The sequence below is a fragment of the Schistocerca nitens genome, chromosome 6 (genome assembly GCF_023898315.1).
Source record: "Schistocerca nitens isolate TAMUIC-IGC-003100 chromosome 6, iqSchNite1.1, whole genome shotgun sequence".
NCBI lineage: Eukaryota > Metazoa > Arthropoda > Insecta > Orthoptera > Acrididae > Schistocerca > Schistocerca nitens.
Genome location: NC_064619.1, coordinates 621,110,358 through 621,121,475, shown reverse-complemented (window position 1 = coordinate 621,121,475; position 11,118 = coordinate 621,110,358). Strand labels below are relative to the sequence as shown.

Sequence of the window (11,118 nt, the reverse complement as noted above, 5' to 3'; positions counted from 1 at the left end):
AGCAGAAATAGGGAGCAAGTTGCAAGTACAGGTGGAATGAACGTACTGTGACTGCTTTATGTTGTAGAAACAGTGGAGGTGTGAGGATTATATTTGCTGTAATCCAAATTAGAGTGATTAGGCAGATATTTTATAAATCATCTTATAAATTGAACAGAGATCACAAAATGGTCAAGAAAAGTTACCTTAACAAAGAAGGTAACCAGAGAAACATATTTTATAAAAAGCTAATATTTTCTTTTATGGTCATCTCATACTTGTTTGTTAGTGTGTAAACAGTGCCAGTACACAGCTGTCAGTGAGCAGAGGTCACAAAATGGTCAAGAACAGTTACCTTAACAAAGAAGATAACCAGAGAAACATATTTTATAAAAAGCTAATATTTTCTTTTATGGTCATCTCATACTTGTCTGTTAGTGTGTAAACAGTGCCAGTACACAGCTGTCAGAAGGTACATTGTATGAGATGTTTCATACTTGTCTGGAGCTGGCTAAGTAACACAAGGCTGCTGTGCTGCTGCTATGGGAAACTGCAGACCCTACGGTCACAACCGCCTGCTGCCAATGGCAAACTGAGGTGACCAATGGAATACGGGCTACTAATATGGTAGTATTTGACATTTGTTGCTGGATTCTCCAATGCTTTTGCGTTCTTCCGTGTGGCATTATACTTGCTGTTATCTGTTTTCATCATTAAGAATGCTGAAACATTTTAGAATCTAACATCACTTAAAATGGAAGGAAGCAGACCAGAACCAGCTGAATTTGAACTAATTGGTGCCTTGAAGCAAATGCCAGATCAGCATATGTCATTTTTCAATGGGATAATGCTGTCCTTTGATGGTTTTGACTATGGGAGAGTAGTGAAATTCCAGTTGAGAAAGTTACAAATTGTTTCCAAAATTAAAAGAAAAAAATCATAAAATAGTCAATAAATGCAAGTGTGGCTGCTTATCCTAGCATGTACCATAGACACCATTCAGCACAGGATAGCCACCATGATCCCTAAAATACCATTACCAAGACTGCACAGGGGCATTTCACACATCCTCCTACTGTCTCAGACCACTCTAAAACCTCATCACTTTATACATCCAGTTTATAAAATAAATATTTAAATATCATTTTGCATTTACTATTTTTTCTGTTGCAATGTTTTATTTTATACCTGTGTCTTTGGTTCTAAATATCTTCCAAATACATAATACTATACAATATATTAAAGTCATTTGAATAAAAAATAGAAATACATACAATAAAATTTGAAATGTTTCATTTTCCCTGAAAGTGATTGTCAAAATCCACATAGGCTGGATACCTTCTCTGAAGGATATGTTGTGGCTTTGGACTGAAATCTTTATTCTTACATGAGAGTTGTCAAATGTATTCATACTCATTCCAAAGCAGTTGAAAAATTTATCACAATTATTTCTCAAGTCCTCAAAAGATATAGAGAATGTCGTAACATCGCATCTTCTCATGTTATCCTACTTCTTATCTTCAGGCGACCATAAAAGTACACCTACAGAACTAATTTATTGTGATCCATTTGTTTAGTTCTACGCCATACTTTAGAAACACCTGACTCAGTGCTGCAGCTACTGCCTGTCAGCTATTGTCAGTGCAGGCTACCGCATATTTACACAGCAACTGACGTGAAAAGTGCCTATGCGACAGCCGTGCACCCAGAGCTGTTTACATGGCAGCCAGACAAGTGTGAAATGACCCTTACTTTGCACAAATGTAGTGGTGAAATCACTACAACTGAACAAAACTACAGGGCCTGATGGAATCCCCATCAGATTCTATACCACATTTGCAGTTGAGTTAGCCCCTCTTTTATCAGTAATATACTGTAGACCCCTGAAACAAAAAACCATGACCAGTGGTAGGAAGAAAACCGAAGTGACATCCACCTACAAAAATGGTAGCAGAACATAATGATTAATGAAAACCATGTTAGCTGTATGTCTATTGCCAATGTGACATGCTGCATGCAGTAAACAGCCTACACAGAGGCGGTTCTTGACATAGGTAAACTTGTAAACGTAGTATTTGGCCTCTGTTGAATGAGATAGTCAACCATGTGACCGTAATTGTTATAAGCAATGATGAACCTTAAGTGTAGAAGTAATATTAAACCTCAAGTAGAGAACTAATATTAAACTAATATCAGTTCTGTACTTAATGTTTAGTCATTGCTTGTAATGATTACGATTGCACAGTCGCCTACCGCCCTCGACAGAGGCCAAATACTATGTCTACATGTTTACCTCTATCAAGGACTGGCCCTACGTAGGCAGTGTACTTTGTACAGCATGATGTATCAGCTCATTACACTTTTACCAAGTGGTTGGCAGAATGTTTAGATCGGTGTTCTTGGATGTTGTCTTCAATATTACATACAACAATCAGACTGTCTATGTTTTGACTTCATCATTTGGTACAAGGTTGTTATCAGTGCTAGTTACCTATTTAACAAAACAGGACATTAGGCTGAAGCTAAAATGCTGTAGCTTTAGCCTAATGTCCTGTTTCGTTTAACTGCAGGCAACCTGCACATTTTCAAAGAAGCAAAAGTGGTTGTAACACAGTAAACGTGTAAGAACACAACGTAGATGGTTTTCATTAATCAATAGCATTAATGTCAGCTGTGGGCTCAATATGATCAAGATAATTGTAGCAAAAGACATCCACAAAACTAATGTCCAATATCCTTGATATTAGGGCATATTCTGATCACAAATGTAACAAGATATCTCGAACAGAATGACCTTCTCCATGTCAACCACCATGAATTCTAAAAATATTGATTGAGGGAAATACAACTCGCATTTTTCTCGTGTGATGTCTTTAAAGCCTTAAATAAAGACAGTTAGTAGATGAAATATTTCTTGACTCTCAAAAACTGTATGACTTATTGTCACATCAGTATTTACTGATGGCTGTAAGAGCCTATGGATAATCAAGTGAAATTTTTGACTGATTGAGAATTTCTTGATACAAAGGACACACACTGTTATCTTGGATAGAGGGTAGAAGTAAAATCAGATGTTCTCCATAGAAGTGTGTTGAGGCCCTTGCTGCTCATGTGTATGTAAATGACCTTGCAGACTATATTAGCAGGAACCTCAGACTTTTTGCAGATGATATGGTTACCTATAATGAAGTACTGTCTGAAAAAAGCTGCACAAATATTCAGTCTGAACTCAATAAGATTTCAAAGTGCTGAAAAGATTCACAGCTGGCTTCCAATGTTCAAAATTGCAAAATTGTGTACATCACATACATAGTATTCTTTGATTACAATATCAATGAGTCACAATTGGAATTTGTCAACTCACATAACTACAAGTCTGTAATAATTTTGAGGATATGAAATCGAATGATCATATAGGCTCAGTCATAGGTAAAGCAGGTGGCAGACTTTGGTTCATTGGTATAATATTAGGAAAATGCAATCAGTTTACAAAGGAGATTGCTTACAAAACACTCATGTGAGCCATCCTAGAATACTGCTGAAGTGTTTGGGATTAGTACTGATAGGACTAACAGGGATATAGAAAATATACAAAGAAAGGTAGAACAAATGGTCAAAGGTTTGTCTGACCTCTGAAAGAGCATCTTGGAAGGTGCTGCAGAAACTGAACTAGCACTTGAAGATAGATGCAAATACCACATGAAGCCAACTTATCAAGTTTCAGGAACCAACTTTAAGAGATGAATCTTAGAATAGATTACAACCATGTGAGTATCACTCCCATATGGATTCAAAAAACAAGATTAGACTAATTATGTGCACTCAGTTAAAGCAGTTAGTCTCTCCACAGTCTGTGACAAAGCAGGCTGATTCTTTCAGCTATTATGACCCCCCCCCCCCTTTTTTTTTGCAATTATCTTCAATAGTCTTATATTTATGGCATGTGCCACAGTACCCAAAATCTTGACTATTCAATCAGGTTTTGCCAACTTAACTTTATTATCCCTTACATTCATTTAACTGGAACTCAAAAGCGTAATTACATTACCTAGAAATTGTGCTGATTACAAAATACCCGTAATATAAAACTTAGTTATCACTGTACCTATAAAAACATATACCCAACTGCTAAGTTTCATATAAGGCAGATGAAAGATATATAAATAGGTGAAGTATCTACAGTATATAGCTAGTGCACTCATTTAGTTTCAGTGCAATTAGCATTCTTATAAGCATTTTCACTGAAGTGGAATCACATATTTTAGCAAACTAGACAGCATGAACCAACAGAAATTATTGTTTTATCTTAAAGTCCTCAGTCAAACACATCTTATTTCACTATTCAGTTATTGAGAAACAGAAACTTTCAATTGTAGTTCATAAAAAAAGACAGTGGCCAGCAATAACTGAAAGCAGTTTTAATTATTGCAGTCTTATAAAAGAGAGGTTGCTGGACGCCACTCTAGTCAGACTGCAGAAGGTTAGGATATGAGCAAGATCTGTGCCCAAAATTACTGTAAAACAGTGGCGGTGGCATGAGGAGGGGGAGGGGGTACTACAGCCCCCCCCCCCCCCCCGCCAATGGAGTATTGTGTTATGCTGGATAAAATGATTTCACAAAGCAGTGAATATATTACTTTAACGTGTTCAATCATTTTTTATAATTATGTAGCAATATAGGTTGCAATGTATTTCAAACACATTTTAACAAAAGAATAAAAGCGGCAAATAGCTTACTATCTAAACCAATAAATATCAAAATACCACTTACAACAATCAAGGAAGCTAAATATGCTGGGTATGCCTACAAACACTTAAATTGCTGACCCCAGACAAAAACTTCGAAATCGCCGAACACCTGGGTCGAATCGTATTATTTTCCTGGGCGCACACAAGTTCTGTAGACGTGTTGCAGTGCTGGCAACACCCAAGATTTTCACACCATAGTACCACTTGAAGGTCTTATTCCTGCATACTGTTTTAAATACAGTGAGGATGAAGTGATCCAGGCATCCGAGAAATATGAAGTTTTTGGGGAGTTCTTCGCTTTTAATGAAAGGAGAGCTGAAACTATGGAAGAAAAAGTGGACTGATGAAAGTAAAAGACCTGAAACAGCAACTGAAGCTTTGAAGAACTGTGAAAGCAGTTTTTCCCAAATCTATATGTTTTACTTCAAATATTTGGGACTATTCCGGTCACCACAAGCTCTTCTGAATGAAGCTTCTCTACTTTGATACGAGTAAAGACTTATTTGCGTAACACAATGGGGCAGGTGAGACTAAATAGATTGACTCTTGCAAATATCCATAAAGAAAGAGATATGGACATTGATAATATCATTGGCATATTCAGTAAAAAGAAACAGAGACGAATGAGCATGACAAATTGGGCAGAAGACGGAAATATCCAGTGAATTTTGTTACAGAATTATTTTTATATTCATGTCACGTTCAAGTTTTTACATTCATATCATCTTCTGTATCGAGAAAATTAATGAAAACTTATTTGTTTTAATTTGACCTTTTTTATGGTTTATGTAATTTATAAAATCTCCCATGTTAAAATAAGTTTCTTTTTTTACCCTGAACTCCAAAACAGTTACCAAAAACTACTTTAAGCAACATTAAATTTTACCAATTTGTCGGTCGAGGACCCCAACTCTCCTTCCCCTAACCCCCCCTCCCATTAGCCCCCCCCCTCCCTTGACAGACTTCTAGAGTCACCTCTAGTGACTGTGAAAGTGCAATTAATCTCATGAACTGTGTTAATACTCAATAATGCATTCTGCAAACTGTAACAATAATGCTCGTCAGTGAACGGTGTCGTTTCCAAATGATATTTACTATGTACTATGCATTTTGATATGACTATCTATGTGGAAGGACAGTGTTAATAGTGAATGTGTTAATGATTTACTTGCCACACATTAATTATCGTGAATCAGTACATCTATGTTAGGTAACTGCACTGGAACAATCATGATATAGGACATCAACAGAGTGTAGTATGTGACTAACCATTTATCTGTGCATAAATTATGTTAAATGAGAGTCAATCTGGCCATAAACTGCAAGTGGTTCAATATCAAAGAGCCATTAAAGTATTTGAACTATAAACCTTGTGTGCACTTTATCATTAGAAAAAGCTTACTTGAGACAATCACATTTCAGCCAGATTCGACAGAGGTGCAGCTACGGAGGGCAAATTAGCACAGATAAATAAGGGTTACGTTGCAAGCACATATGTGAAAGGAGTGGGAAGAAGTGGCAGATGTAAATGTTGATGCAGACAGAGTTTTAATTCTGTGTGGCACCCTGGGTATCTGATAATAGCCTCTAAAACAATGAAGAAGAAGAAAGAAAGAAAGAATGAGTGAAGAGAGACACTTTTAGGCCTATGTTTCACTGAGTATAAAAAAATAAAGTACACAAATCAAAATGCTTATGAGAGACAGACTGATTGTATGGGGGGAGGGGGGGGGGGGCGAACCCAAAACAGACACACAAACACACACACTTTACAGTTAACAACACTTCGAAACATGCAATAGAAAACAAGAAAAATGACATTTACAGGAAAAAATCTTTGTTTATTAAAATTTTCACTGCACATTATATACAAAATGCTAATAACTATTAACATACACACATGTCTATCTTTCATGAATATACTCTTCGGCTGTTGGAACTGTAAATGGCACTTCACATTTGTGGCTTTTAAGTAATGATGCCAATTTAATTAGAAATTTTGGTTCTGGAATGATGTCTGCTTCCTGAGCCGATGTCCAGAGAGAGAGTGCTCCTACAGTATCACCCTGACGGCCTGTAATATCAAAACAGGTTATGAAGCAATTTGTGATAACTGAAATAAAGGTTGCTTCTTCTCCCAATTTTTTTTAAGCTATGAGAAAGTAAGCTAAGAACATCAGTTTTAATACACAAAGTGCAGTGTACAGCAGAACTAACATCCACAAACAGAGCAATAGCACCAACATTTTAAAGTCAATAAAACCACAAAAGCTACATAAACAGAACAGTCCTCTTGTATTTCATTACTACAACTGGCTGTGTTGTTCTCACAGTAGCCTCAAACCAAGGTTACTGCAATGAAGCCAATGCATGTATATAACACTAACTTAGCACCTTGTGCTTTGCTCGCATAGACTTTATGGCCTGCAGAGATTATTTTTGTTTTCATTTGATTGAATTGTTATGTTGTTCACAAATTGCAACACCTTCAATACTTTTCATGCTAATTATGGCCATATAAGGATGGTCTGTTCCGAATGTACTTCTTGCCAAAAAGCTATTCTGGTGGCTGGAGTCCAAAGTTTTTGTTAATGATGCCTTTTATGTTCTTGTGGAGATATTTCCATAGCAACTTTCATCCCCTAACAGATATTTCTTTATATCTAACCAGGACGTGAAATACCAAATTTTGTAAATTTAGCTTTAAATATTTTTTTTTTTTTACATAAAATATTTTCTTCAAAATTCATTCTCTGTTGCATTCCCTTAGGGGTTGAATCTCCAGAAATACTGACACATGTATTTTTTTTTAAATTTCTAACCAAGAAGCCAAATATCAATTGACAAAGAAACTTTCACTCACTATTTTACTCCCTTAGTGGCTGAATTTCCAAAAATGCTGAAATTTTGTTTCCAAAGGATTCTTACTGTGCACTTCATTTTTGTTTTGACATGACTTTCTACTTGGAAGGATAGTGTAATTACAAATAAAAAAATATGTGTTTCAATGTTTTTAGAAATTGAACCCCTAATGGATTGAAATAGGGTATGAGACTTTTTTAAAGATAAATCTGTGAAAATTTAAATTTGACTTCAGAGTTAGAAATAACCATTTTTCACTGTTTTTATTTTCACCCACTATTTTACACCCTTGCTGAAATACATTTTTTTTATTTTCTGACTGAGAAACCAAACACCAGTTTTTTGTACTTCTAGCTTCAAACTTCCCTTAATAGCAATATACTTTCAAAAAACCTTTCACCCCCTTTAGTAGTTCCTTAATAATGATATTTTTTCACCACTATTTCACCCCCATACAGCAAAATTTCCAAAAAATTGTGAAACACGAATTTCTTTATTTATGACTGAGAAAACAAATACCAGTTTTCACAGGTATAGCTTCAAAAATGACATGACAGTGACAAAAAACGCATCCCTTATTTCACCCCCTTAAAGTTGGAATTTCGAAAAATCCCTTGGAAAACAACACTTCTAGTATAAGATCCACACTTTCCACAAATTTCAAGTTTCTATCCTTAGCAGTTTGGACTGGGTGATGATGAGTCAGTCAGTCAGTCAGTCAGGACATTGCCTTTTATATATACAGATTATCACAACACAGTTGTTTTTAATTACAAGTATTTTATCCATGAATCTGCCGATGAAATTTGCTCTGATGAACTGGTCTTGTATGAACAGTGAAATTGTACCAACTAACTGAAAAATAACATTCTTGTAGTCTTGAGTTTTTGATATCAACAGTTAAGAAGCAGCTAGCCTCACAATGCATGAACTGAATTTAAATACATCTGGGAAGAAGAGACCTGCATCACATATAACAGAAGCAGTTGAGAAAATAACATGCGAATTCAACTGTGAAGGCAAACAAGCCATCACCCTAGATCCACACACTCACAGAAGGTAGCTAGTGATAGGGGCCAATTCCAACAGGATTTAGCCCAATGCTAACAATCAAAAGAAAGAATTTTATACGTAATTCTGTACACAGGTGGAACATCCTAGTTAATTCTAAAGGTACATCTACATCTACATCTACATCTACATTCATACTCCGCAAGCCACCCAACGGTGTGTGGCGGAGGGCACTTTACGTGCCACTGTCATTACCTCCCTTTCCTGTTCCAGTCGCGTATGGTTCGCGGGAAGAACGACTGTCTGAAAGCCTCCGTGCGCGCTCTAATCTCTCTAATTTTACATTCGTGATCTCCTCGGGAGGTATAAGTAGGGGGAAGCAATATACTCGATACCTCATCCAGAAACGCACCCTCTCGAAACCTGGCGAGCAAGCTACACCGCGATGCAGAGCGCCTCTCTTGCAGAGTCTGCCACTTGAGTTTGCTAAACATCTCCGTAACGCTATCACGGTTACCAAATAACCCTGTGACGAAACGCGCCGCTCTTCTTTGGATCTTCTCTATCTCCTCCGTCAACCCGATCTGGCACGGATCCCACACTGATGAGCAATACTCAAGTATAGGTCGAACGAGTGTTTTGTAAGCCACCTCCTTTGTTGATGGACTACATTTTCTAAGCACTCTCCCAATGAATCTCAACCTGGCACCCGCCTTACCAACAATTAATTTTATATGGTCATTCCACTTCAAATCGTTCCGCACGCATACTCCCAGATATTTTACAGAAGTAACTGCTACAAGTGTTTGTTCCGCTATCATATAATCATACAATAAAGGATCCTTCTTTCTATGTATTCGCAACACATTACATTTGTCTATGTTAAGGGACAGTTGCCACTCCCTGCACCAAGTGCCTATCCGCTGCAGATCTTCCTGCATTTCGCTACAATTTTCTAATGCTGCAACTTCTCTGTATACTACAGCATCATCCGCGAAAAGCCGCATGGAACTTCCGACACTATCTACTAGGTCATTTATATATATTGTGAAAAGCAATGGTCCCATAACACTCCCCTGTGGCACGCCAGAGGTTACCTTAACGTCTGTAGATGTCTCTCCATTGATAACAACATGCTGTGTTCTGTTTGCTAAAAACTCTTCAATCCAGCCACACAGCTGGTCTGATAATCCGTAGGCTCTTACTTTGTTTATCAGGCGACAGTGCGGAACTGTATCGAACTTTTCTGGGTCTCATGAACAAATAACGCGAGTTGTGTCTCACACGATCGCTGTTTCCGGAATCCATGTTGATTCCTACATAGTAGATTCTGGGTTTCCAAAAACGACATGATACTCGAGCAAAAAACATGTTCTAAAATTCTACAACAGATCGACGTCAGAGATATAGGTCTATAGTTTTGCGCATCTGCTCGACGACCCTTCTTGAAGACTGGGACTACCTGTGCTCTTTTCCAATCATTTGGAACCCTCCGTTCCGCTAGAGACTTGCGGTACACGGCTGTTAGAAGGGGGGCAAGTTCTTTCGCGTACTCTGTGTAGAAACGAATTGGTATCCCGTCAGGTCCAGTGGACTTTCCTCTGTTGAGTGATTTCAGTTGCTTTTCTATTCCTTGGACACTTATTTCGATGTCAGCCATTTTTTCGTTTGTGCGAGGATTTAGAGAAGGAACTGCAGTGCGGTCTTCCTCTGTGAAACAGCTTTGGAAAAAGGTGTTTAGTATTTCAGCTTTACGCGTGTCGTCCTCTGTTTCAATGCCATCATCATCCCGGAGTGTCTGGATATGCTGTTTCGAGCCACTTACTGATTTAACGTAAGACCAGAACTTCCTAGGATTTTCTGTCAAGTCTGTACATAGAATTTTACTTTCGAATTCACTGAACGCTTCTCGCATAGCCCTCCTTACGCTAACTTTGACATCGCTTAGCTTCTGTTTGTCTGAGAGGTTTTGGCTGCGTTTAAACTTGGAGTGAAGCTCTCTTTGCTTTCGCAGTAGTTTCCTAACTTTGTTGTTGTACCACGGTGGGTTTTTCCCGTCCCTCACAGTTTTACTCGGCACGTACCTGTCTAAAACACATTTTACGATTGCCTTGAACTTTTTCCATAAACACTCAACATTGTCAGTGTCGGAACAGAAATTTTCGTTTTGATCTGTTAGGTAGTCTGAAATCTGCCTTCTATTACTCTTGCTAAACAGATAAACCTTCCTCCCTTTTTTTATATTCCTATTAACTTCCATATTCAGGGATGCTACAACGGCCTTATGATCACTGATTCCCTGTTCTGCACTTACGGAGTCGAAAAGTTCGGGTCTATTTGTTATCAGTAGGTCCAAGATGTTATCTCCACGAGTCGGTTCTCTGTTTAATTGCTCGAGGAAATTTTCGGATAGTGCACTCAGTATAATGTCACTCGATGCTCTGTCCCTACCACCCGTCCTAAACATCTGAGTGTCCCAGTCTATATCTGGTAAATTGAAATCTCCACCTAAGACTA

General features: G+C 37.7%; 1 protein-coding gene across 3 annotated transcripts in view; it reads right to left on the bottom strand.

The window, feature by feature from the left end:
- Nucleotides 1-6,548: 6,548 nt before the first annotated feature.
- The window catches only part of LOC126262847 (leucine-rich PPR motif-containing protein, mitochondrial), a 165,590-nt gene continuing 161,020 nt past the window's right edge, over nucleotides 6,549-11,118 (bottom strand). For all 3 annotated transcript variants that reach the window (XM_049959713.1, XM_049959715.1, XM_049959714.1), the window contains exon 16: nucleotides 6,549-6,802. In XM_049959713.1, the coding sequence (XP_049815670.1) occupies nucleotides 6,633-6,802 (170 nt within the window). In that variant the 3' untranslated portion in view covers nucleotides 6,549-6,632. The remainder of the gene's footprint in view (nucleotides 6,803-11,118) is intronic.